The sequence below is a fragment of the Carcharhinus amblyrhynchos genome, chromosome 6 (genome assembly GCF_965287045.1).
Source record: "Carcharhinus amblyrhynchos chromosome 6, sCarAmb.v2.hapA, whole genome shotgun sequence".
Taxonomy (NCBI): Eukaryota; Metazoa; Chordata; class Chondrichthyes; order Carcharhiniformes; family Carcharhinidae; genus Carcharhinus; species Carcharhinus amblyrhynchos.
In genome coordinates this window covers 111,514,593-111,542,150 of record NC_137329.1, presented here as the reverse complement: position 1 = coordinate 111,542,150, position 27,558 = coordinate 111,514,593, and the positions used below count along the sequence as shown (strand labels likewise).

General features: G+C 44.7%; 1 protein-coding gene across 2 annotated transcripts in view; it reads left to right on the top strand.

The window, feature by feature from the left end:
* Positions 1-27,558, top strand: part of LOC145344548 (thyrotropin-releasing hormone-degrading ectoenzyme-like) — a 130,050-nt gene that overhangs the window by 34,279 nt on the left and 68,213 nt on the right. For both annotated transcript variants that reach the window (XM_080191744.1, XM_080191743.1), the window contains exons 3-4: positions 3,375-3,648; positions 9,424-9,550. In XM_080191744.1, the coding sequence (XP_080047870.1) occupies positions 3,375-3,648; positions 9,424-9,550 (401 nt within the window). The remainder of the gene's footprint in view (positions 1-3,374; positions 3,649-9,423; positions 9,551-27,558) is intronic.

Here is a 27,558-nt window from a genome sequence, read left to right as displayed (position 1 = left end):
AGATGTTGTCTGGTATGGAAGGCATTTGCTATGAGGAGAGGTTGGAGAAACTTGGTTTGTTCTCATTGAAACGACGGAGGTTGAGGGGCGACCTGATAGAAGTCTACGAGATTATGAGGGGCATGAACAGAATGATAGTCAGAAACTTTTTCCCAGGGTGGAAGAGTCAATTATTAGGGGGCACAGGTTTACGGTGTGAGGGGCAAGGTTTAAAGGAGATGTACGAGGCAAGTCTTTCACATCGAGGGTGGTGGGTTCCTGGAACTTGCTGCCAAGGGAGGTATTGGAAGCAGATATGGAAGCGAATTTTAAGTGGTGCCTGGACATATACATGAATAGGATGGGAATAGAGAGATATGGTCCCTGGAAGAGTAGGAGGTTTAGTTAAGTCGGGCAGCATGGTAGGTGCAGGTTTGGAGGGCCGAAGGGCCTGTTCCTGTGCTGTAATTTTTTTTGTTCTTTGTTCATTAATGTAAGCCAACTTGTGACAATAATAAACTTTAAAATAAAATAAACTTTAAACTATTATGATGCAGTCCAAGTGATTCCTTGGATTAACGTCTTGTGAGAGCCAGTGTTTAGTTAACCTGATTCCCAATTCAGGTAACCAGGTGGGGTACAGGCAGGAGAAACCATTAACACTTTGACTTCAGAGGGGTAGGAAATGTCCAGTTACACCATTTTACTTGATAAAAATAGTTAACACTGTAAGTTCTTGGCCATTTAGAGGAAACCATTTCATTGTCAAAAGGTTCCACTTTACCTGAAGGAGTGAACATCTGTCTATCATTCAGGAACAACCTGGATTCCCCTTCGCCTCAGTGAGAGCTGGACTGGTGTGGATGGGTAGTGTTTGGAGTGGGATGGGTGCTAAAGTGATCTCAATCGGGGTTTTACCCCGTGCAACTCCCATCAGAAACAGTTATACAGAAGCTTCTGAAAAGAATCATAGAGATTTCAGACGTTTCTGTTTGATTTCGATCAATTTTGTGCACCATTTAAGTCTGAATCATTTATTTAAAATATCTTGGTTTGATTCCTTGTTTCTGTGTATTATTTAACTGGTGAATAAATCTGTCTGTGTAGTTTTAGCGTACTCTACATACATTGGTCTGACAGCTTATTAATTTTGTTCTTATGGAAGAGGCAGGAGAGTGTAATGACATTTTCTAGTGATCGGCAGTTATAGGACATTAAACTTAGTGGCAGGTATAAAGGCTCAAGGGCTGCTAATGAAAGCTATCTTCCTGTTGAAAACCCACAGGTAATTATAGCAGAGTGGATGATTGATTTAGAGGCTAATACAGGGCAGTTGAGGGCAGTGTCTGTCAGAGGAGCAATTAACATTCCTAGATTGTGGAATGTTTGCAGTGAATAGCTGAAGAGAAAAAAAAATCAACACTCAGACAAATCTACAATTACTTCTGAATAGAAGGTGCTAGGGTAAAGACTAGGGTAATGTCTAGGGCAATGTCTAAGATAATGTCCAGGGTAATGTCTAGGGTAATGTCCAGGGTAAAGACTAGGATAATGTCTAGGGTAATGTTTAGGGTAATATCGAGGTAATGTCTAAGATTATATCTAGGGTAATGTTTATGGTAATATTGAGGGTAATGTCTAGGATTATATCTAGGGTAATGTCTGTGAAGGAAAGAAGTAACTCCAGTTAAAATCTTGATTATCCAGCATGTGTGTGGAATGGATGGTGCTGTGGGATTAGGAATGCCAGTTAATGGAGAGTTCCCATTTACCAATGAAATACAGTGCAATATTTGACGTGCACACATATGCAAATACTCAGAAAGCAAAGAACAGAATTCTTTTTGTTTCTAATCTTTAACAATACCTCACAACATAAATTAAAGTATAATGTAATACAGTATACAGGTGCAAATTCCAGATAATTTTATAATTGCTTCTGGTTGGTGAAATGACAATTCACACTGGGAGAACAGAATAAATTGTGGTTAGTGGAGAATTCCGGTGGGTAGAATTCCAGATAACACAAGGTTTACTGAATTTTATGTTTGCTGAATTTCATGTGTTACTTAAGAGACCTGCGAATTTGTGATTGGTAGAAACATTCCCATTTCAATCCCAAAACTGTACGGGCGTCGTAAAGAGAGTCTAGTTGAGGAATTGGGCTCGTTAGCATCTTACACAATGACTGGTGCAGGCATTAACATGCTCGCAGTGAATGTGCACAAGAAGTATGCAGATTAGGCAGGTCCAAACAATAATCAGTGCGCAATGCTAATTTGACAGCAGAGATGCCATTTTGGAGCTAAAAGATGCCATTAGTGCCCTCTCTTAACCTTGCACAACTGACCAAAGTTCAGCAGCAGGCATGGAACAAGTTAGGCCGAAGGGCCTGTTTTCATGCTGTGAGTCTCTTTGACTCGAGACTAATGCTATTGAAAGGGATCAAATTTATTAACCGGTTAGTTGCTGCTTGATTTCTTGTGGCTGCTGCTGTGACTCCATTTGGTGCTTTCTATGGTGGCTTCAGGTTGCAAAATGTTACAGGGAGGTGAGGTGGCAGATGCTGAAGGACTTTTTGTGAGTCACTCCCAGCATTGGTCGGCTGGTAATGTGCCCAACCAATGAACAGTGTGGGTAGTGCCATCTGGGCTTACTGATCAGACGGAACAAAGCTGCCCCATTGCCTGCGTTTTGGCAAATGGGTGTGGGTTAATCATGTATTATGATCCTTTGCCCATTATTGGGGGCTTAGCCTCCTCTGTGCTGTGTCACCAGAATAGCATGTAATCTGAAATCTGAACATAACAGAATTAAAAAAAAAACAAAATGACTGTTCCTAAGACAATCGAGGCAAATGATAGTATTTCTCTCCACCTCAAATTTATTTGATCCAGTTAGTCAAAGGTTTGAGAAATTTGTAGGATTTGTAAATGGTCTGCTTTTAATTATTTAAGCTTGAGAAGTGTTGCATTTCAGGATATTCAGACTCCCTAAACTCCGAATGAAGTACGAAGTTAGCTCCAAAAATCTGGAACTAAGAATCTACTGATGACCATGAAACTGTTGTAGATTGTCGAAAAAACCCATCTAGTTCACCAGTGTCCTTTAGGGAAGGAAATATATTGTCCTTACCTGGTCAGGCCTACATGTGACTCCAGAGCCAGAGCAACGTGATTGACTCTCAACTGCCCTCGGGCAACTAGGGATGGGCAATAAATGCTGACCGGCCAGCAACACTGATGTCCCACAAACGAATAAAACAAACCCTGCCGGTGGGAAGAGCTGGAAAACATCGTCCAGATCTGTCTGTAATTTTCAAAGCTCTCAAGGCTTACTTGGGCTTTGAAATCCTAAACGAAGGTACCTAATAAACCTCTTCCACTTTCTTCCAGCTATCTCGCAGTGACACTGTTTTCTCCTACACATGCCCGTAAGACCTTCCCATGTTTTGATGAACCCGTATACAAAGCAACATTTAAAATCAACATCAAGCACCAAGAGCCTTACTTGGCACTATCTAACATGCCAGTCGATGCCACAATTCACGAGGAAGATGGATGGGTGACAAAGCAGTTTGCACAAACACCTCGAATGTCCACATACTACCTGGCCTGGGCGATCTGCAACTTCACCTTCAAGGACACAGTCACCGAGAGTGGCATTACTGTAAGTTTACCTTTGCAAATTAACAATCGAGTTTGTATTACAGCAAAATGTCTTGGCATTTAGAGTTAAAATGGAAAAATAAAACAACACGCTAAAGATCTGTAATAAAAACAGAAATGCTAGAAGCTATGTGTGACTGTCTTTTAGATCTTCTGCTAATAATTAGTTATCAATTTCAGTTACTTCGAAAGAAAAACATCTGAATTTGCGCCATGAACATTTTGACAGTCTTTGATCTGATTTTAGTTTTTTTAAATATCCTTCCTTAATTATGATTTTTGCGAGTTATGAATATTGCCAATGAACAGTCAGCCTCATTTAAGTGCTGTTAATAAGTCTGTTAATGGGCCTTTGCAAGTTCTCACTACCAGAAGGATGTGGAGGCTTTGGAGAGAGTACAGAAAAGATTTACCAGCATGTTGCCTGGTATGGAGGGTATTAGCTATGAGGAGAGATTGGCGAAACTTGGGTTTGTTCTCACTGGAGCAATGGAGGTTGAGGAGTGACCTGATGGAAGTCTACAAGATTATGAGGGGCTTGGACAGAGTGGATTGTTAGAAGTTTTTTTCCCAGGGTGGAAGAGTCAATTACTAGGGGGCACAGGTTTAAGGTGTGAGGGGCAAGCTTTAAAGGAGATGTATGAGACAAGTTTTTTTACACAGAGGGTGGTGGGTGCCTGGAACTCGCTACCAGGGGGAGGTAGAGGAAGCAGATATGACAGTGACTTTTAAGGGACATCTGGACAACTACATGAATAGGATGGCAATAGAGAGATATGGTCCCCGGAAGGGTTTTAGTTCAGACAGGCAGCATGGCAGTGCAGGCTTCGAGGGCCAAAAGACCTGTTCCTGGTCAATACATCAGTATTCTATAGAGTGGGCAACATTCTGGGACCTGAATGGGAAAGTTTTTTTTATGGCATTTTCTACCCTTCATTTTGATCCCTATGTCTTTCAGGAACTGACCAGTAGGATTCCTGCACTGGAACCTACTGGGCTAAGTATCTCTCAAAGCTCTCATTTTAGTGGGAGAAATGCCCATTGGTAACTAACCAGTGTGCCCTCGCAGTGTCATAGCTGAGGTTGGAAAGTCACCGAGGGAAAAATTTGGTTGATGCGCGACAGTCGTAGCGAAATAGAAAAGCTTACGTGGGGAATTGGTTCTTGATTTTATCTGCATTATTACACAGACATTAGCCTGTCAGAGAAATGTAGGCAGAGCAACAGACATCTCAAATGGAGCATTGTATGTGCTGGTAATTTGAATTGACAGTCAGAGTACATTTCAAATAAAAAAAATGGAATTCTGGTTCCATTTTAATGTGGTCATTTATCAGAAGATTTTACATCTCAGTTTCACTGAGAATTGGAGCTCATTTTGATGTGTTTATTAGTGAAACAGATTGGGCAGTGGAAGCGTATAACATTATCTGAAATGGCAGGAGTTGTACTTTAGCAGGAGCCAATATTTTCCTTTAATGGTAATGTAGATACCATAATAAAATAGTGATGATTGAACAAATGAAAGCAATGTACACTTGATCTTTTCTGGTGAAGATATGAGGCTTTTAGATAAGCTCTGCTTCTCTTTCTGACTTGAGAAGCTGTTGTGTTGTTACATTCAGTGCCATCGTTAAAGATAAATAAAGTAAAATAAAAGAAAATAAAGTTTAATTATTAGTCGCAAATAAGCTTACATTAACACTGCAATAAAATTATTGTGAAAATCCCCTCGTCGTCACACTCTGGCGCCTGTTCAAGTACAATGAGGGAGAATTTAGCATGGCCAGTGCACCTAACCGGCACATCTCTTGGATTGTGGGAGGAATCCGGAACACCCAGGGGAAACTCATGCAGACATGGGGAGAATATGCAGATTCCACACAGTCACCCAAGCTGGGAATTGAACCCAGATCCCTGGCACTGTGAGACAGCTGTGCTAACTGCTGTGTCTCCAGATAGTGTCACCTCAGGAATTTTGTTCTGCTGTGCAAGTGATCAGACTCCAAAACCCATTTTAGATTATCTGTCAGTCCCATGGGATATGTTCGTACTTCTTGAGGCAACAAAGGTATAGCCAAATGCAACATTTCCAATCGGAGGAAAAAAGATCAGGTTGATTCTGAATTTATCTCTACCCTCTGTTCTGACACCAACAAGAGGAGAGAAATAGTTCTGATGCTTAACTCATCTGACCACTTCACCATTTGTTCTATCTTCCTATCTCGGGTACTGAAAATGACACCAGGTCTGGCACAACAAGGTTTAGTTCTGCATTTGAAATAATTTTATTCTCAGTTGCAACACTTTCCTCCTTTTTTGTTTGTTTCCGGTTCTATTTGTTCCACATTTCTACAGAGTATTAGCCCCATACTGACAGAGCCAATTGTTTATGGTCTAATACAATATTGCTATTGTCCTGTTTAAACTTTCAGTTGTGGTTTTCACCAGTGCAATGCTGGTTAGCAGGAGCGGAACTTTCTTCAGGCAGTTTACAGTATGCTGTTTAAATTGAACTTGAAGCACTGAATGACAACCAGACTAGTTGACGAGACACTGGACAGACTTGGATTGCACCTCCTGCATTCGTTATCTCAAGTATTTCCCTAGAACAATCCAGTGGCACAGTGGTTAGCACTATTGCCCCATGGTGCCAGGGACCCGGGTTCAATTCCCAGCTTGGATCACGGTCTGTGCAGAGCCTGCCCGTTCTCCCCATGTCTGCGTGGGTTTCCTCTGGCTGTTCCGGTTTCCTCCCACAATCTGAAAGATGTGCTGGTTAGGTGTGTTGGCCGTGCTGAATTCTCCCTCAGAGTACCAGAACAGGTGCTGGAATGTGATGGCTAGCGGATTTTAACGGTAACTTCATTGCAGTGTTAATGGAAGTCTACTGGTGACATTAATAAACAAAATTTTAATATTGCTTTTATTTATTATTGTCACATGTATTAGCATACAGTGAAAAGTGTTGTTTCTTGCCGCCTTACCGACAAAGCATACTGTTCATAGAGAAGGAAACGAGAGAGAGCAGAATGTAGTGCTACAGTCATAGCTAGGGTGTAGAGAAAGGTCAACTTAATGCAAGGTAAGTCCATTCAAACGTCTAACAGCAGCGGGGAAGAAGCTATTTTTGTATCTTTTTCCTGATGAAAGGAGGTGGAAGTGAGAATGTCCGGGATGCGTGGGTCTTAATTGTACTGGCTGCTTTGCCAAGGCAGGGTGATGTGTAGACAGAGCCAATGGATAGGAGGCTGGTTTGCATGCTGGATTGGGCTACACTCATGACCTTTTGTAGCTCCTTGCAGTCTTGGGCAGAGCAGGAAGCATACCAAGCTATGATAAAACCAGAAAGAGTGCTTTCTATGGTGCATCGGTAAAAGTTGATGAGAGTTGTAGCTGACATGCCAAATTTCCTTAATCTTCTGAGAAAGTAGAATCATTGGTGGGCTTTCTTAACTATAATGTCAGCATGGGGGGAACCAGGACAGGCTGTTGGTGATCTGGACATCTAAAAACTTGAAGCTCTCGACCCTTTCTACTTTGTCCCCGTTGATGCAGACAGGGGCATGTTCTCCTTTACGCTTCCTGAAGTCAATGACAATCTCCTTCATTTTGTTGACATTGAGGGAGAGATTATTGTTGCTGCACCAGTTCACCAGCTTCTCTATCTCACTCCTGTACTCTGTCTCGTCATTGTTTGAGATCTGACCCACCACGGTGGTGTCGTCAGCAAACTTAAAAATCGAATTGGAGGGGAATTTGGCTACATAGTCATAGGTGTATAAGGAGGCTGAGAATACGGCCTTGAGGGGTACCGATGTTGAGGATGATTGTGGGGGAAGTGTTGTTGCCTATCCTTACTGATTGTGCTCTGTGAATTAGAAAGTTCAGGAGCCAATCGCAGAGGGAGGTGCCGAGGCCCAGGCCACTGCGTTTGGGGATGAGTTTCGTGGGGATAATAGTGTTGAAGGCTGAGCTGTAGACAATAAATAGGAGTCTGACACTGCTGTCCTTGTCATCCCGGTGTTCCAGGGTTGAGTGCAGGGCCAAGGAAATGGCGTCTGTTGTAGGCCTGTTGCAGTGGGAGGCAAACTGTAGTGGATCCAGGTAGTCCGGGAGGCTGGAACTGATTGGTGTCATGACTAGCCTTTCGAAGCACTTCATAATGATGGATGTCAGAGCCACCGGCCGATAGTCATTAAGGCACAGTGCTTGGTTTTTCTTAGGTACCGGGATGATGGTCGTCTTCGTGAACCAGTTAGGGATCTCAGATTGTTGTAAAGAGAGGTTCATGATGAATATCCCCGTCAGCTGATCCATGCAGGATCTGACTGCATGTCCGGGTACCCCATCTGGGCCAGTCACTTTCCGTGGGTTGACCTTTGAGAAAGCTACTTTAACATCTGCAATGGTGACCCCAGTTAGAGGTTCATCTAACCTCTTCCAGGGTGGAAGGCATGCGTTCACTAACCTCTTGCTCAAAATGGGTGTAGAATGCATTGAGCTCATCAGAGAGGCGTGCATTCATGCAGGTGATTTTACATGCCTTTATTTTGTAGCCTGTTGTGTCTTACAGACCTTGCCAGAGTCAGCAGGGGTCTGTGTGCCTAGCCTGGGACTCTAGCTTGGTTCTGCACTGTCTTTTGGCATCTTTGATGGATCTTCTTAGATTATATCTGGATTTCTTGCATGGTTCAGCGTCACCTGACTTGAATGCCTCAAACCTGGACTTCAGCAACCAGTGGATATTCCTGTTCATCCGTGGTTTCTGGTTGGAGAACACACAGATTTGCTTCTTTGGCACAAATGAAGTCAGTTACTGTAGTGGTGTACTCGTTCAGGCTGGTCGCAGGGTTTTTAAATACTGACCAGTCCACTGACTCCAAGCAGTCCCATAGGAGATCATCCAATTCCTCAGACCAACATTGCGTGACTTTCTTTGACGGATTCTCCCACTTCAGTTTTTGCTTGTGAGCTGGGAGCTGGAGCACAGTCTTGTGATCGGATGTATCAAAGTGTGGACGGCCAATAGAGCAGTAGGCATGTTTGATATTTGTGTAGCAGTGGTTTATGACGTTTGGATCTATTTATGCCACTGTCTATGCATGGATGGATAAGGCATACTTTCATGTAGAAAAGCAGCCAGCATAATCGAGGGCCCGACGCACCCCAGACATTCTCTCTTCCACCTTCTTCCATTGGAAAAAGATATAAAAGTGTGAAATCATGTACTAATCGACTCAAGAACTGCTTCCTCCCTGATGCCATCAGACTTTTGAATGGACCTACCTTATAATAAGTTGATGTTTCTCTACACCCTAGCTATGACGGTAACATTATATTCTGCACCCTCTCCTTTCCTTCTCCCTACGTACTCTATGTACGGTATGCTTTGCCTGTATAGTGAGCAAGAGACAATACTTTTCACTATATACTAACAGATTTATCACCAGAGGTTGGCGAATGTGTGGAATTCACTGCCACAGAAAGTAGTTGAAGCCAAAACATTGTCTGATTTCAAGAAGAAATTAGATGTAGCTCTTGGGGCTAATGGGATCAAAGGATATGGGAGGAAAGGGGGATCAGGATATTAAATTCGATGAACAGCTATGATCAAAATGAATGGCAGAACAGGCTCAAAGGGCTGAATGGCCTACTCTTGCTTTTAATTTCTGTTTCGATGCAACAATAATAAATCAAATCAAATCAAAATGACATTTGGTCAAATATCCTTGAAATTCTGAATGACTTTACTAATGGATATTCTTCTTCTTAGGTGAGACTGTATGCCAGGCCAGACGCTATTCAACGAGGATCTGGAGATTATGCTTTAAATATAACAAAGAGATTGCTGGAATTTTATGAAGATTACTTTAATGTCAGTTACTCCCTACCAAAATTAGGTAAGTTGCACAATTAAACATTTGCAACATTAAAGTTAGTCGAATATACTGTGTGTCTTTTAAAAGCCTCTCTGTCTTCCACTAAAAGCCCCCAGTAAATATTTTTTCATCTTTGGTGATGCAAGTCTGAGTGAAATGTATAAATATATCACACAAACGTTATGAAGGCACTTATACGTTGTGTCATTGTGATGATGTACAAATCTCCAGTCTTTCCAGTGCCCAGAATAGTTTTCTTCTGACAAGAGAATGAAGCTCCAACAATTTATTCTCTGACAGATCTTATGAATCTATAGATGGCTGGCCTCACTTCTTGTATTTGTTTTGGGAAATTTGTGTATTTTTGCTATGGAGATCTTCAATGCTTGTGTCTTTTGTAATATGTTACTTCTTTTTACTCTTGAAAGCCAGGGGAGGAATGTTACACTTTTATTAGTCTTGGGAAATCACATTGTCGCTATAATAAGAACATAAGAAATAGGAGCAGGAGTAGGCCAACTAGCCCTTCGAGCCTGCCCTGCCATTCAATAAGATCATGGCTGATCTGTCGTGGCTCAGTTCCACATTCCCGCCCTCTCCCCATAACCCTTAATCCCCTCTCTCAACAAAAACCCATCAACCCGCGTCTTAAAAATATTTAGCGAGGCAGCCTCCATCACTTCAACGGGCAGAGAATTCCAGAGATTCACCACCCTTTGAGTGAATAAGTTCCTCCTCAACTCCGTTCTAAACCGCCCCCCCTTTATCTTGAGGCTATGCCCCCTAGTCCTACTATCCTTTCTGAGCGGGAAGAGTCTCTCCACCTCTATCCTATCCATCCCATTCATCATCTTATACGTCTCAATGAGATCTCCCCTCATTCTTCTAAACTCTAACGAGTACAAGCCTAATCTATTCAGCCTCTCCTCATAGCTCAACCCCCTCAACTCCGGCATCAGCCTAGTAAACCTCCTCTGCACTCCCTCCAAGGCCAAAATATCCTTGCGTAAGTACGGCGCCCAAAACTGCACACAGTACTCCAGCTGCGGCCTCACCAATGCCCTATACAGCCGCAGCAAGACCTCCCTACTTTTATATTCAATCCCCCTCGCGATGAAGGCCAGCATCCCATTCGCCTTCCTGACCACCTGCTGCACCTGCAAGCTGGGTTTTTGTGACTCATGCACAAGGACCCCGAGGTCCCTCTGTACCGTCGCCTGCTGCAGTTTTTCTCCACGTAAGTAATAATCCTTCCTACCATTATTCCTACCAAAGTGGACCATCTCGCACTTGCCAACATTAAATTCCATTTGCCATTTCCTGGCCCATTCGCCCAGCCTATCTAGATCCTTCTGTAGACTCTCCCCACCCTCCGCACAATTTGCCTTTCCACCAATTTTGGTGTCATCAGCAAATTTTGACACCCTACACTTGGTTCCCTCCTTCAGATCATCTATATAAATGGTAAATAGCTGAGGCCCCAGCACCGACCCCTGGGGCACTCCACTAGTCACCATCCGCCAATCCGAATAGCACCCATTGACCCCCACTCTCTGCCTCCTATTTGACAACCAGTCCTCTATCCACGCTAACACCCTACCCCCAACTCCATGCCCCCTGACCGTCTGTAATAACCTCTTGTGAGGTACCTTGTCAAACGCCTTCTGAAAATCCAGAAAGACCACATCCACCGGCTCTCCTCTATCCACCGCTCTAGACACATCCTCATAGAACTCCAGTAAATTTGTCAGACACGACTTCCCTTTAAGGAAACCGTGCTGCGTCTGCTCTATCAAGCAGTTCCCCTCAAGATGCCTCGTTATTTCCTCCTTGATGACGGATTCTAACATTTTACCTACAACAGACGTTAAACTAACAGGCCTATAATTCCCCGCCTTTTGCCTGGCACCCTTCTGAAACAACAGCGTAACATTAGCCGCTTTCCAATCTTCCGGCACTTCCCCGGAATCCAGTGACGTCTGGAAAATAACCACCAAGGCATCCACTATCACCTCCGCCATTTCTTTCAGGACCCTCGGATGCATTCCATCCGGTCCTGGGGACTTGTCCACAATCAGCCCCTCCTGTCTGTCGAGCCCCACCTCTCTAGTAACAGTAATGTCATCGAGACCCTCCAGTCCGACCACCTTTCCATCTCTAACACCCGGCAAATTATTCACGTCCTCCTCCGTGAAGACCGAAACAAAAAAGTTATTCAAGACCTCAGCCATATCCCCATCCCCTACCACTAAGTCCCCCTTCCATTATTTGAGGGAGAAGTGAAAGAAAAGGGGAAGAGAGGGTGGAAAAAGATGACGAGAGATCGAGGATCGTAAACAGGGAGAAAGAAGTGGAGACGAATCAGGGATTGTGAACTGAAATTGGAAAGTAAGAAGTGGAGAAGAGCAAACTGGGTGAAGAGATCCAGAAATAAAAGCACACAATGAGATGTGAAATAATTGAGGAGCGAAGGAAGAGAGTAGGAAGTAAGAGCAATGAAAGACCAAGAAATGCAAAATGGGAAGCAGTGAGCAGTGGAAAGTAGAAAGGACGAGAGCTCAGGAAGTAGGAATTATCAACAAGAAACGGGCAGCACGGTGGCACAATGGTTAGCACTGCTGCCTCGCAGCGCCAGGGATCTGGATTTGAATCCCAGCTTGGGTCATTCTCTGTGTACAGTCTGCCTGTTCTCCCGACGTCTGTGTGGGTTTCTCCAGGTTTCCTCCCACGGTCCGAAAGGCAGGCTGGTTAGATGCATTGGCCATTCTAAACTTTCCCCCAGTGTACCCGATTGTAGTGACTAGTGACTTCTTTGCGGTGCTAATTTAAGCCTACTAGTGACACTAATAAATAAACTTAAAAGAAATTGTAATTCAGATAGCACCTTTCCCAATCTCAGAAGGTTCCAAAGTGCTTTGCAGCTAAAGAAGAGCTTTTGAATTAGGAGGCACTGTTATATCTTTTAGTTCCCAGGATCTCAAAACAATCAGACTTTTAGAGGAAAATGCTGGAGCTTTATCGAATATATTTGTCTCTGTTCGCTGAGTGGCTGGTGGGCTGATACATTATCGCTCAGCACCTGTCTGCAGTGCAGCAATAAAATATGGCATCGTGGGTGTATATTCTACAATTAGCTCCAAGCTGTTTCTGAATAATATAACACTATAATGACCCCCTTTCTTTAAAACAAATATAGTGCCTCGAGATCTACATGTCTGTTCCAAACATTAATTTCTTTATGTCTAATCAAAGAAGATCAACTATCATAGGAATGTAGGAATTAGGAGCAGTAATAGGCAATTCCTCCCTTTGAACCTGCCCTGCCATTCAATCAGATCATGGCTGATCTCTGCCTGGTCTCAAATCCATCTCCCTATTTGTTCCCCATCTCCCTTTAACCCTTTTTTTTAAAAATCAGAATTACATCTATCTCCTTCTTGAAACCATTTAATGGTTCAGACTCCACCATGCAGCGAGTTCCACAAATTCACCACCCTCTGCGAGAAGCAGTTCCTCCTCATCTCTGTTTTAAATCTACCACCTCTCAACCTATACCTGTATATACCTTGATCAGATCCCCCCTCATCCTTCCAAACTGCAGTGAGTGCAAGTCCAAACTGTTTAATCTCTCCTCATACATCAATGCTTTCATCCCCGGAATCAATCTGGTGAACCTCCTCTGAACTGCCTCCTATGCCACCATACCCTTCCTCAAATAAGGAGATCAAAACTGGGCACAATACTCCAGATGTGGTCTCACCAACACCCTATACAATTGCAACAGCACTTCTCTACTTTTATACTTAGTCCCTTTGCAATAAATGCTAACGTTATCGAATTTTATAATTGAACTGGACATTATTGCAGCCTGTTACAGCTTGTTTCCTTTTGTAAGGTGTTGATGATGTGCTTTCATTTTATAAGTTTGGCACTCAGTGCTCTCAGTACACTGCACAGGTAATGTTGTGCGTGTTGTTCCTGTTGTTGGACTTATGCTTGATGTCGCTATTGTTGTGTCACTTGCTGATGATGTTGTTGATGTTTCGTCGCTTGTTGGTGATGCTGCTGGACTTGTTGATGATTTCTTTTTGCTTTTCCAACTCAGGTACAGATTGAGTATGAACTCTTGTTCCTTCTCATTTGCTTACCGATTTCGGTCTCAATAATCTCTGACCTTGTAATCTCGGCTTCAATGACAACTTTTGTTGACTTTGAGGTTTTCCTGATTGGATCCTGTAAATGTCCAATTTGCCCTTTCAATATCTCGGGCAGGGATTTGTCACGGTTGGCAGGATAGTGACCTCTTAGCTACGCGTTACTGAGTTGTTTTATTTCCTCCTGGTCAGTGGAACAAGCGCTTTGTTTGGCAGAGTTGTCTTTCTTCATTCACCAGCTGTGTAGATGGTTTCATGTCTGTCTCCAAAGGTGTAAGTCATGGTAATAATAAGACAAGGTTGGGATCTTCCTTTGTCTGTTGGCAGTTTGTGAGGAGTTCTCTTGGCAGTCAGGACTGTCATAAACCTGTTTCCTCCTGGGTAATGTGCTGATGTGGTGCTGATGTTGAACGCAAATTGTTCAGCAAATCTCTTCAGTTCTTTGGAGGTGAATTGAATTCCACTGTACATATAATTTCTTCATGAATCCCTTATTCAGTGAACAGACATCACACTGCTGAGATTGTAACTCTCAAATTTCATTTGCCTTGCGGATGAAAAGGAACTTTGAGTAGTAGTATGCAACTGTGAGGTACTATTCATAGAGTCATAGAGGTTTACAGCATGGAAATAGGCTCTTTGTCCCAACTTGTCCATGCCGCCCAGTTTTTACCACTAAGCTAGGCCCAATTGCCCACGTTTGGCCCATATCTTTCTACATCCATCTTACTGATGTAAATGTCCAAATGCTTTTCAAAAGACAAAATTGTACCCACCTCTACTACTGCCTCTGGCAGCTTGTTCCAGACACTCACCACCCTCTGAGTGAAAAAATGCCCCTCTGGACCCTTTTGTATCTCTCTCCTCTCACCTTAAACCTATGCTCTCTAGTTTTACACTCCCCTACTTTTGAGGAAAGATACTATCTACCTTATCCGTGCCCCTCATTATTTTATAGACATCTATAAAATCACTCCTAAGCCTCCTACACTCCAGGGGAAAAGAGTCCCAGTCTATCCAGCCTCCCCTTATAACTCAAACCACCAAATCCCAATTGCAAGTGATCCAGAGATAGCCTGGTAAAGATACAGCAAGCAGTTTTATTGGTCTATCAGAGATAACATTTTACTCAAAGGTGATATTTTGTGAGCTGGATCCAGGATAATCATACTAAAAAAAATGCAGAAGAATTTCTTCAGAAGCTACGTGAAGGCCATATGGGAGTGGAGAAGTGTATGCTCAGAGCCATATACTGGACAGGCATCCTCATAGACATAGAAAGAGTGGTTTCTAATGCAATGTAAATCTTTCCTGCACTCTTTCTAGTTCAATAATATCCTTTCCATAATAGGGTGATGAAATGCATTCTTGCTTGTGGGTAAATAAATTGATTCCCACAGTGTGCCACAGTCTAGGTGGAACTTCAGTAGTGTTCATCTCCACTTTCTGTGCTTTTGGGATACTTTGCATTAGACACTATTCTTTCTTTGACTGTGTGGATGCCTGTCCAGTATATGGCTCTGAGCGTACACTTCCCCAATCCTATGTGGTCTTCATGTAGCTTCTGAAAAAAATTCTTCTGCAATTTTTCAGTTTGATTGCCCTGGATCCAGCTCACAAAATATCACCTTCGAATAAAATGTTATCTCTGATAGACCAATAAGACTGCTTGTTGTATCTTTATTAGGCCACCTCTAGATCACTTGCTGAGACAGCATCTGTAACTCTTTTATCTTTGCTGGCCTCATGTCTAATTTGACCCAGTTTTGATGGCATTATTACATATACATAAAGGACGAAAGAGGGTTTGATAAGTTGGACGTTGAAGAGCAGTTCCCCTTGTGGGACAGTCTTGAACAAGAGGTCACAGATAAAGGGCAGAAAATTTCCCATCCCTCACGCCATGGGAATCGTAGCGGACGGGACACAGACCATGCAGAGGTCCGTTGACCTCGGTCTGGATTTCCTGGCCTTGGGTCGAGTGCGGCTGGAAAATCCCGCCCATAGAGTGACAGGAGGTAGGTTCAAAACTGAGATGAGGGGAAACAACTTCTCTCAGAGGGTTGTGGATCCGTGGAACTCATTGCCCCAGAGTGCATAGAATCACCGAGTCATAGAAACCCTATCGTACAAAAAGGCCATCTGGCCCATTGAGTCTGCACCAACCACAATCCCAACCAGGCCCTACCCCCATATCCCTACACATTTACCCACTAATCCCTGTAACCTACGCATCTCAGGAAACTAAGGGGCAATTTTAGCATGGCCAATCAACCTAACCCACACATCTTTGGACTTGCGCAGTGCAGTGGAAGCAAAAACATCAACAGATTCAAGAAAGAGATGGATATGTTTCTGATGAAAAGCAGAATAAAGGGCTATGGGGAACAGGCAGGAAAGTGGAATTGAGACCTGGATAATGTTAAATAGCGGAGCAAGCTCGAATGGCTGAATTGCTTACTCCCACTCTTAATTCCCATGTTCCTATTATGTTCTCTAGGTGATGGATCTTTATACCTAGATCTTCCACCTTATAGGAAAATCTCAAATTCCATCCTGGAATTGTTGAATTATTATGGAAGATTTGTCCCAAATTTGACAACAATCTGAAACCATCTCACAGCGCCAGGGGCCTGGGTTCAATTCCAGCCTTGGGTTATTGTCTGTGTAGAGGTTGTAAATTCTCCTCGTGTCTGCGTGGGTTTCGTCCGGGTGCTCCGGTTTCCTCCCACAGTCTAAAGATATGTGGGTTAGGTTGATTGGCCATGCTAAATTGACCCTTAGTGTCAGAGGGATTAGGACTGTAAATATGGTTACAGGGATGGGACCTGGGTGGGATTGCTATCGGTGCAGGCTCAATGGGCCAAATGGCCTTCTTCTGCACTGTAGACTCTATGATTCATTACATAACTCCTTATGCCAGAACCACACATGGAAGAGGTCAGGTCAATGCAGTGACACCTTCAGGCAAGCCAAAGCAGTGTTACGTAAGTCAGAAACTCCTCATGCACTTTGATCCCACTTTACCCTGTCACTAACGTAGCGGGAATTCCGACGTTCAGTGGAAGGAACATGCTTTTATATAATTTAATGTGATTTCTATGAACTAGGGCAGCCTTTAAAAATGATGTGCCGATCTTTACCAAATGAAGTTGTTGTCAGGGTAGGCTCGATCAGTGCCCGCTCTGCCAGTGCGGGGCTGTGAAACCTGTACCTGGCCACTTTTTTTTCCAGGTTCACAACAATATGGCGGAGAAAACCACCTTTGGCACTGATGGCTTCAACCTGTTTTTCTCATCCATTATCGCTCTTCGCCAAATGCAGGAAAAATTCCACCCGGCTTATCTGCTACTCCCATTTCACTTTCTGGCTTATACTTCAGAGTGAAATCGTAACTCCAAAGCCTGGAGAATAATCTCTGAAGTCTTGCTCGCGCTCTACACAGATTCTTCTTGTAGACATGCTTGAGTGATTGATGTCATCCACCTTTATCAGTTTTCTCCCAGAGAGATATGGAGGTAAAATGTTCGATCCTTACTCATAGACAGCGGGAGCGATTTCCCCCCCCCCAAAAAATGAAGTGCCGCACAGGTGGGAAAACGGGTGATTGTCCTTTCCATTTTTTGGGTGTAATTAGTTAGTTGAATTTCCAGCACTCTGTGCTTCACAGAGTCCATCGGGGGATTCAGGCCTAATCCCTCCCGAGATTCCAACATCAGCATATGCATTGTCACCCCTCCATTGTCTGGAAGGCCTCAACCCCCTCCCCCCTCAGGTCCCATTTCCTTGGCACTGTCTGGTGCCCAGTGGGTGGTTCCAGGGTGCCCAATGGGCAGTGCCAGTGTGCCAGGCTGTCACTGCCAGAGTGCTATGCTGACACTGCCCATGAGGCACTTCCTTTGCCCCCGACCACCTGGGGAGGGGGTTCTCAATGGCTTCTGCCCCCACCAATGAGGCCATAATGCCTGGTTCTCGTTGATGGGACCAGCTTCAATCCCCGCTGGTGGGAAGCAATAGTGGGCCTAAACGATACCATCCCATGAGATTCAAATTTGAATTTAAATATTGCGATCAGCCTCGCACTGTTTCCCAAGGGCGAGGCTGATTTTTATGGCATAAAAAATGGCATGGGAAAGACATGATTGGCTGGAAGTGGTCGTGAGTCATGATACAGCCCTCCTGCTCACATTTCCCAGCCCACTGTACTACCTCGAGCAGCGCAACAGGGCGAAAAATCGCTTCCAACATGTTTCGTCCTATTCTTCCCAGAAACTCAAAATTCTCACACTTTTTGACTCCAGATGCTGAAGATTGATCAGATGTATTTTCCAATGCTCTCCATGTGGCTGGTGGGCTGATACATCTGTCTGGAGTGCATCACTAAAGTGTGTCATCCTGGATGGATATTCCCATAACAGTTAGCTCCTAGCACTTCAAGAGTAATATAACAATATCACAGCTGTCTGTTCTAGGTATTGAAGTACAATCTAATAATGTACTAAAATGCTGAAGCAGGCAGTGCATAAACTGTTAAATTAATTCCTCTTGCAAAAACATCAGAATAAATAATTAGATACTGGGATTTTGATATTGCTCTTGGTACATCCAGCCTTTATGAATGCAGTTTTGGGACATGGGTGTCACTGGCTGGACCAGCTTTTATTGCCCATCCTGAGTTGACTGAGGTCAGACGAGAGTTAACCACACATTGCTATGACTCTGGAGTCACATGTAAGCCAGAGCAGGTAAGGATGGCAGATTTCCTTCCCTAAAGGGCATTCGTGAACCAGATAGGTTTTTCAGACAATCGCCAATGGTTATCAGTGAATTCTTAATTCCAGGTACTTTTTTATTACATTCAGATTCCACCATCTGCTGTGGTGGGATTTGAACCTGGGTCCCCACAACATTAGCTGAATTTTTGGATGAACCAAAATAATACCATTAGGCCATTGCCTCGCCAAAGTGTGTACAGGCTTCTTGAAGAAGTATGTAGGTCAGCTGGGTCTCATTTTGAGGTATCAACCTCGCTTTTCATTTGCAAATGGCACAACACCATACAGTTAAAATAATAAATGTTGGTCAAACGTTTTGAATGTTCATGTGTGTGATTAAGCACTACAAATAGACTCATGTTATTTGCCACCTCTTCATTTGTTTAGTTTGATTATTAGTTTGGGGCATAGCAATTAGAGCAAATTCCAAGGTCATTGTACCTGCCAGTTAACTGCATTGTCGTCTGTTTGGGTGCTTTTCTTTGCTACACACACAGTTCCTGGAACATATTGGAACAATCTATTCCGTGGATTCCAGCATTTTGGCTCGCGAAGTGTGAATATTGGATTAAACTGTATTTATTTTGGAAACTTTGCAAAACATTTTAATATTGGCTGGAACTCAACCTCCTCAGCAGAAGCGAGGGTCCAACAACAGAAATCTCCATCAACCTCGGGTGGGAATTTCTGGTCTTGCCCAAGTGAGGCTGTAAAATCCCGCCTATTATCTTGAATAATAGACTAAAGATGGCGGTGTGTGATAGAATGAACAAGGCGCAGTGAAGTCAGTGGTCAGTGCCGTCAAATGTTGACTGCTATAAATATGAAATGGTGGCCAGGATTTTTTTCCGATATTGGCAAAGCTTGGCGTCAGGTGGGAAAATAGGTGTCCAGGTTACACCAACAGTAATGGTGGCTTTCTCTGCCATATGCTCCAGGACTTAGAAAGGAAAATTTGCAGCCACTGACAGGTTCCATGGCGTAGCATTGACCTCTGATTGGCCTGTTCCACCATTAAATCAGGCACTCAGTAATCCACGTGCCATCTTTAAGGACCGCCCCAGTTCGCAGCTAGAAAACCAGGAGATAATCTTCACCCAGGTTCATCCTCTGGCACCTACCCCCTCTCTCCCCCACTGCCCTCATGCTATCCTGGAATCCCCCACCCTGGCATCAAGCTGGCACTACTCCTGCATTATCCAGGCACTACCCTCTCCCCTCGAGGGCTGCACTCACCTCCAAGCTCCCCAGGGGCGGCACAGTGGTTAGCAATGCTACCTCACATCTCCAAAAACCCGGGTTCGATTCCGGCTTTGAGTCACTGTCTGTGTGGAGTTTGCACATTCTCCCCGTGTCTGCGTAGGTTTCCTCCCACAACCTAAAGGTGTGCAGATTAGGTGGATCAGCCATGCCAAATTGCCCATGAATGACCCAAGATGTTCAGGTTGGATGAATTATCCATGGGAAATGTGTGGGATTACAGGGGTAGGGCTGGAAGAGAGGGCCTGGGCAAGGTACTCAGTCAGAGTGTCAGTGCAGACTCGATGGGCTGAATGGCCTCTTCTGCACAGTAGGGATTCTATGGCAGGATTGCGTGCTAGGTGGTGGCCTTACAGGAGCAATCGTGCTTCATGCCATTCTGATGTCACGCCACGATGGATGGATATTTTGAGGAGCGGGGATGATCGCAGTGTACGGGCCTGCTAATTAGATGTTAATTTATTATAATATGGGGGTTTCCTACAGTACCTGTTGGGAATTGTGGCCTTTCGCTGATGGGGAAGGTTGGGTGATGGGAGGGGACAATCGCTCCCTGGTCCTGAAACATAACTTCGACCCCCTCACAATAATTTCTGCTCCCTCTACTGAATCCACCTGACGCAGATAGGAGCAGAAAATTCTGGCTGGTGTTCCCTGAAAAACATTCGACAGTTACATTCAAACTCTATCAATTGCCAAACGCGGGCATTTGGGACTAACTTAGTAGTAAAAACTAAAGGGCGGCGTGGACATGTTGGGCCTAAGGGCCTGTTTCCATGCTGTAAACCTCTCTGATCTATCAGAACACAATCCGAAATGTATGAATAAATAGTGGTGGGGTCTTTCCCAGGCAAGGGGAGGTGGGTGTAGTTGTGTGCAGGGAGTTGAATTCGCTCAGAGTTAGGTTAGGTCCTGACATCAACTTGCACTCTCCCAGGTTCTACCTGGGCAGCTTTGAAATGGGAACAGGGAGCACCCCATACAACTGTCGGGCAAGTTGTTAAAGTATTCACAAGCTCATTAAAGTTGTGTTTGAAGCAACAATTTAGGTTCAACGGACAGTCGACCTGTTTCCTGAGCTGCCAACAACACATCAGGTTCACTGTGGCGAGTGCACAGCTATGAATGCTTCTTTCATGAATAAGACTGGCTAGGAGGCCTTTAAGCATTGAAAGAGAAGAGCTGCCGTCTTGGCCAGGTGAGAGGTTGTTGCTCAGAGCACTACCTTCTCAGGCAGTGCTTCAGGTGACGGTCAACTACTTGTTCACTGGATTTGCTCTTCCCTGCTTTTAGCCTTCAGTATGGTTTGGGGGCAGCTTATTTAGTTCGACCTCACACCTCTGGATGCCACACAGTGGTTAGCACTGCTGCCTCACAGTGCCAGGGACCTGGGTTCGATTCCCGGCTTGGATCAATGGCTGTGTGGAGCCTTCACATTCTCCCTGTGTCTGTGTGGGTTTCCTCCCACTGTCTGAAAGACGTGCTGGTTAGGTGCATTGGCCATGCTCGATTCTCCCTCAGTGCAGCCGAATAGGCGCCAGAGTGTGGCGATTTTCACAATGACTTCATTGCAGTGTTAATGTAAGCCTACTCGTGACATAATTAAATGAACTTAAACCTGATGAAGAGTAGGAAAGCAGCAACACCAATACCGAGAGCAGCAGGAAGGGCAAAAGCAGCCACTGAGGCCTTTCTCTCAGCCCCACACAGTCTCATAGGGCAGAGAGGATGGACATGCCATACCCCCAACTCAGGGTCTGCAGGAAGATGATCAGCTCTGGACATGTCTGAGTCCCAGTGCTTTAGGAGGCTCAGGTTGTTGTGGGCATTTGCAGCTACAAAGGTCAGGAGTTCCTTCCCGCTGGACCAGGCACTGCCAATGGCTTTCAAGATACTTATTTCAGGGGAAACAAGTCCTGGGTCTCTGCCTATCCCTGGCATTGTGCACTCTCTCCTCCTACAAGGAGAGAACGCAGAGAGTTAGCAACAGCTCAGGAGGACATTTCTAAGCCTGCAGTAAGCACAGTGAGAGCTCCTGTGTATGCTTTGTCCTTTTGCTTCAGGCTATGCAAAAACTTCATTTTAAGATATCTCTGCCTACGCACAATTACGTTTAGGGGTTATCTAACTCTGCTAAGCTGAAAAATCGACTGCTAACTTGACTACATGTCAAATCAGAAGGCCAAAGGTTAGCTAGGAATTGACTGCATTCCTGAAGGGTACGCAATGCAGGCAAACAGCAGCATAACCGTGGCTGCAAGGATTGTTTTTCTAACTCGGAGACAACCTGCAAAAAAACACTTTCAGTGTCGAGATAAAGGTTGAAGTATGTTTTGGTTGCAGTGTGTGTCTGTTCAGTTTGTTTTTGAGATCCATTCAGTACAGGGGCTGGCATTAAAAACCAGACTCCAAATTCACCTTTTCTTTTCGCTTCTGTCATGTTAATATTTTAAATTCAATAAAAGAAAACCATTTTAAAACTCGTATCAGTGCTGTCCCCTCGTCTATTCAAGTGAATGAAGGGACCCAACACATAGGAATGAAGAGGAGAACTTTGGGAAGGATGCTCTCCAGCTCCCTCACTCTTCCCTGCAGGTCTTGATGTGGGATCTAAGGGACTGTAATGAGGTGGGTAACAGGGAAGGATGATGTCTGTGGAGGGCACTGGGAAGCACTGGAGTGAGAGGGCAGCAAGGTGAGGATGAGGATGAGTGTTGGCAGTTCATTTACCCTGGCTAACCCACCTAAACTACACATCTTTGGACACCAAGGGGCAATTTAGCACGGCCAATCCACCTAACGTGCACATCTTTGAACTGTGGGAGGAAACCTACGCAGGCGGGGAGAAAGTCTGTGTGAAGTTTGCACAATCACCCAAGGCCGGACTCAAACCCAGGTCCCTGGCACTGTGAAACAGCACTGCTCACCACTGTGCCTAAGTACCGAGAACGATAGATATGAAACTGGAAAGCTGAGACAAACAGCAACACAGTGCCATCAAAGGCTGGCAAGAAGGTGATCTTGTTCCCAGATTAGCCAGGTACACTACTGTACGAGATCAATAAATAGATTATCATTTACTCTCAAACACATCCTCACAGTCCTAGAAACAAGTCTTGCTCTGTTTTCTTTCTGATGCCAGTGTATCACATTTGATGATCCGCTACATTCTCCCCGTGTTTGCGTGGGTTTCCTCTGGGTGCTCAGGTTTCCTCCCACAGAGATGTGCTGGTTAGGTGCATTGGCCATGCTAAATTGACCCTCAGTGTACCTGAGCAGGCGTCGGAGTGTGGCGACTAGGGGATTTTCACAGTAACTTCATTGCAGTGTGAATGTAAGTCTACTTGTGACTAGTAAATAAATTTTTACTTTTTAAGTAAGCGTTGACCCTGAATCTGTGCTGCTGAGAGATTCTCGGAGTAACGAGAACGGTTCATACCATATTGCATTTCTTTTGCTTTTATTCCCCGCACTATGGTTTGGGTATCCCACAGAGAACAGTGTTGATGATCATCCTCATGCTGCAGATTAATGGGATTCTCGTGTGCCTCCAGCATTTGTGAGGTACAGAGATTTCGTTCTAAGCTGCAGTGTAATCTGCAGACTCCGTGGGACACTTTATGCGGGCTTGTTTACATATTTAATAGCTTTCCTGCTCGAGGTGAAATTACCCTCTGGGGGAAAATGTACTTCCAAAGCAAATCAATGAGCTTGCAAACACAGTGCGTTATTACATCGATTGTCTCTTGGCTGGTTTTCTATTAATTCTTGAATAATTGAAAGCATTCTGCTGCTAAATATATTCAGTAATAGTTACATTAGCAGTCAGCATGATTCACTCTGGAGCAGGTAACAAGAGAATATTATCATCCCACTTTTTACTAAGGTCATTGTGCTTAGGCCAGCCAGGAACAACTCGCTGTTAAAAAAGGGACAGATTTTACAGTGAATGGGTAACCTGCGTTATTAAGTTTATTTATTTGTCACAAATAGGCTTACATCAACACTGCAACAAAGTCGCTGTGAAAATCTCCTAGTTGCCACACTCCGGCACCTGTTTGGATACTCCAAGGGAGAATTTGACATGGCCAATGCACCTAACCAGCACGTCTTTCAGACTGTGGGAACACCCAGAGGAAATCCACGCAGACACGGGGAGAACCTGCAGACTCTGCACTGACAATGACCCAAGCTGGGAATCAAACCCGGGTCCCCGTCGCTGTGAGGGCAGCAGTGCTAACCGCTCTGCCAGTGTGCGGCACCTACATTATTTGCCATGATATTTTCATTTGGCACTTGGCAGGTGGGGCATCCACCTGTGGGGTCTTTGACCCTGGGGAAGGCTTATGGCTGCCCAGTTAAGTGCCTGATTGGCATTATGGAGTGCACCCTTTAAATACAACCAACCATTACCAATTATTCACGAGGGCCCAGATCTTCCACTCTTCGGATTATTGTCATTCGGAGGATGTGTTGGACGACCCTCAGAATTTCCAATATGAGGACTCTGTGGGAATTGCTTGGGAAATTTCAACTTCTGATTGAAAATTCCATTGCATCCAGAATCCTCCAATATAATCTCCAACCTGAGAGTCAGGGACTTTAGAAAGTTCCAATTCACTTACCTGGGCAGTGAGGCAGGAAAATTACATATATAACTCCTGGGTAACTAACCCTCCCTGCATTCCCCCCCACCCCTGAATTCCCCATTGCCACCCCCAACTCCCCTCTTGGCTCTCCCATCACCCACGACCTTCCGACTCCACTCTGACCCCCTCCCATCACCCCCAATCTCCTGACTCCCCCACAACTCTCTTATCCCCCTGACCCTCCAATCCCCCATCGCTCCTTGGAATTTCCAAGCAACCAATAACGCACGTCGACTTTCTGATGACCCCCCTCCAGCCCCCAATACCCCCCCCACAACCTGACCTGACGCAACCTCACTGCCCTGCCACCTTACAAACCAACCACCCTGCCTCCCACCACCCTGCTACCCTACCCACCCTGCCACCCACTACTCTGCCACCTGTCATTTGCCACCCTTCCCAGTTGGCACCCAACTACCCTATCGTCATGCCACCAACCCACTTAGCTCCCTCTCAGTCATTCGTGCACAAAATTGAAAAGCTATTCAAAGGTACCAAAGTTTTTCAATGTATTAGTGAATGAAGAAACATAGAAACATAGAAGATAGGAGCAGGAGGAGGCCATTTGGCCTTTCAGGCCTGCTTCACCATTCATCATGATCATGGCTGATTGTCCAACTCAATAGCCTAATCCTGCTTTCTCCCCTTAACCTTTGATCCCATTCACCCCAAGTGCTATATCCAGCTGCCTTTTGAATACATTCAAAGTTTTGGTATCAACTACTTTCTGTGGTAATGAATTCCACAGGCTCACCACTCTTTGGGCGAAGAAATGTCTCCTCATCTCTGTCCTAAATGGTCTACCACGAATCCTCAGACTGTGACCCCTGGTTCTGGATTTCCCCATCATCGGGAACATCCTTTCTGCATCTACCCTGTCTAATCCTGTTAGAATTTTATAAGTCTCTACGAGATCCCCCTTTATTCATCTGAACTCCAGCAAAAACAATCCTAACTGAGTCAATCTCTCCTCATACACCAGTCCCGTCATCCTGGAATCAGACAACACTCCCTCGAGAGCAAGACTTACCCAAATATCTGTAAAAAGGGATGTGGCTTGGCCCCTCCCCTGAAAACTCTGTCCTATGGAATACAGGCATAATTTGCATTTCTGAGGAGGCCAGGTTGGGAGGCCTGATTTTGAGGCCTGGTTGGGAGGCCTGGCTGGGAGGCCAGGTTGGGAGGCCTGGTTGGGAGGCCTAGTTGGGAGGGCTGAGCCAGAATGTGGAGGTCCATCTTAATGTGAAGAGAGAAGAGCAGAGTGCCAATTTGATCGCCATTTCCCAGAATACATGGGTGGGATCCTCTTCAGCCGAGTGTTTCTCAGTGATAGGAGGTGGCATATTGTTTGCTAATGGCGGGATTCTCTGGTTCCACTGCTGTCTATGGAAATTCCCATTGACGACACCCCGCCGCTGGTGGCAAACCCGTGGGCAGGGGTGCACTGCCGGCGGGACTGGAGAATCCTGGTGGTGTGAACAGCCGAAGAATTCTGTCCGTGGTCTTTTGTTCTGTCCCTGTGTAGCTCACTAAAACATTCATTATTCACATTCATAAAATTATTGTTTCTAAGGGCCAGTTCCCAGGAGCTGCACTTGTTGCATCTCCATTTGTTTTAAGGTCAGCAAGTGAGTCAGATGCATTTTGACCTTTGCAGTAAATTGTCCAGCCCAAGGATATTCAGAAAGGCGAATGATGAAGTTCAGGCAGATAATGAGTGCGGCCTTGGTAAAATTCCTTTACAGAGAGATGGTCGTCAGAACTGGGATATAAATCGCAAGAGAGCTCATCTTACTGATTACTGGCTGTAAAATGTTGCTGTGCTTTGTTAGAAATGCCAGAAGTGCGAGATGACCTTATGAAATCTGATGCTGTTTCTGAGCAGAATGTTACAGAATAAGACTGCAGCTTTTACAGTTGTGAATTTATGCAGTCGATTTACGTGTAACTAACCGCTATGTTTTTCCGAAGGACTTCAATTCTACTCCATTGATATATGTGTCGATTATTCTTACGCTGATGAGTCTTTTTGCCAGCAATCTGTCTAAGGCCATAGCTGTATCTACTGATTGAGACTGTCCATTGGCTTGTCCCACTAATGTTTGCTGTGTGATGCCTATACTCGGTCCCCTGTAAGGTTGCAGTTCCATTCCCCCTTTTGGTTCCATATCTCCCTTTAGCCATCCCATACCTTTCCCCAGCTTGTCCAGCTGCTCCTTGCCTTTCAGGCCGATGCCCCCAAATGCAAGTCTGATCCCAGATGCAGATGCAGTGGGTGTGCCTATAATGCTGATCGCCTGAACACACAGAGATCAGGAAATCATTCACGTTGCGTATTATGTGAGTAACAAATTCCCAGACCCTGAGTTAAAGGACAACTCGCCATTGAAACCTGATTATGCCAAATTCCAACAAAATAGTTTGGCTTCTGCGAATCAGCCTCACTCCATTTCTTCTTCTTCCAGCAGCCAAATACAAGTCAAATCATTCACTTCCATTCTCCCCACTCCTACTGGTGTACTGAGGCAGACTTTTGTCTGGTTCTGTGATGACTTCAGCCGGGCTAATGAAGTTGGCTTGCTAGAGTATGAACTACCTGATGATCTTACTCTGACAATCACCTTTTGATTTGATATTTTAAGTTTCCTTTAGACTTTGTTTTTTGTTCGGGTTGTTCCCATCTTCCTTTTGGGGAGCTGCCCCTTTTAATTTGTCCCCAAGTTAATTTGAGTTTGTTTATTTGGTTTGGTGTCAAAAGAGATGCCTGACGAGTCTTAATTGATGGTTAAATCAGGGAACCTATTTAAAGCAGGTCTGTCAGACTCTCGGCCTGCATTCAGCAGGGTGGCAACTGGAGAGCTGGCTGTGTACGGATGCGTGGTGTAAATAAAGTAACTTGGTGTCGGGATTTTCGCCTCCATGGAGTTATTACAGTTTCCATAGCTAGCATTCCATTCCCGGGGCTTATAGCTTGAGCAACTCCACATGGAGATTGGCTGACTAGGAGTTCTCCTGCTCTTACCCCCCAGCCAATGGAGTGTTTGGAAGCATATACAGGTTGACACACTCAACCTGTTTGGTTGTGTTATGAATGCACCTTCCTTGGCCATCAAGCCCAGTTGTGGGACTTGAACCCGGAGCTTCTGACTCGGAGGCGGGGATACTAACCCACTGTGCCACAAGACTGCCAA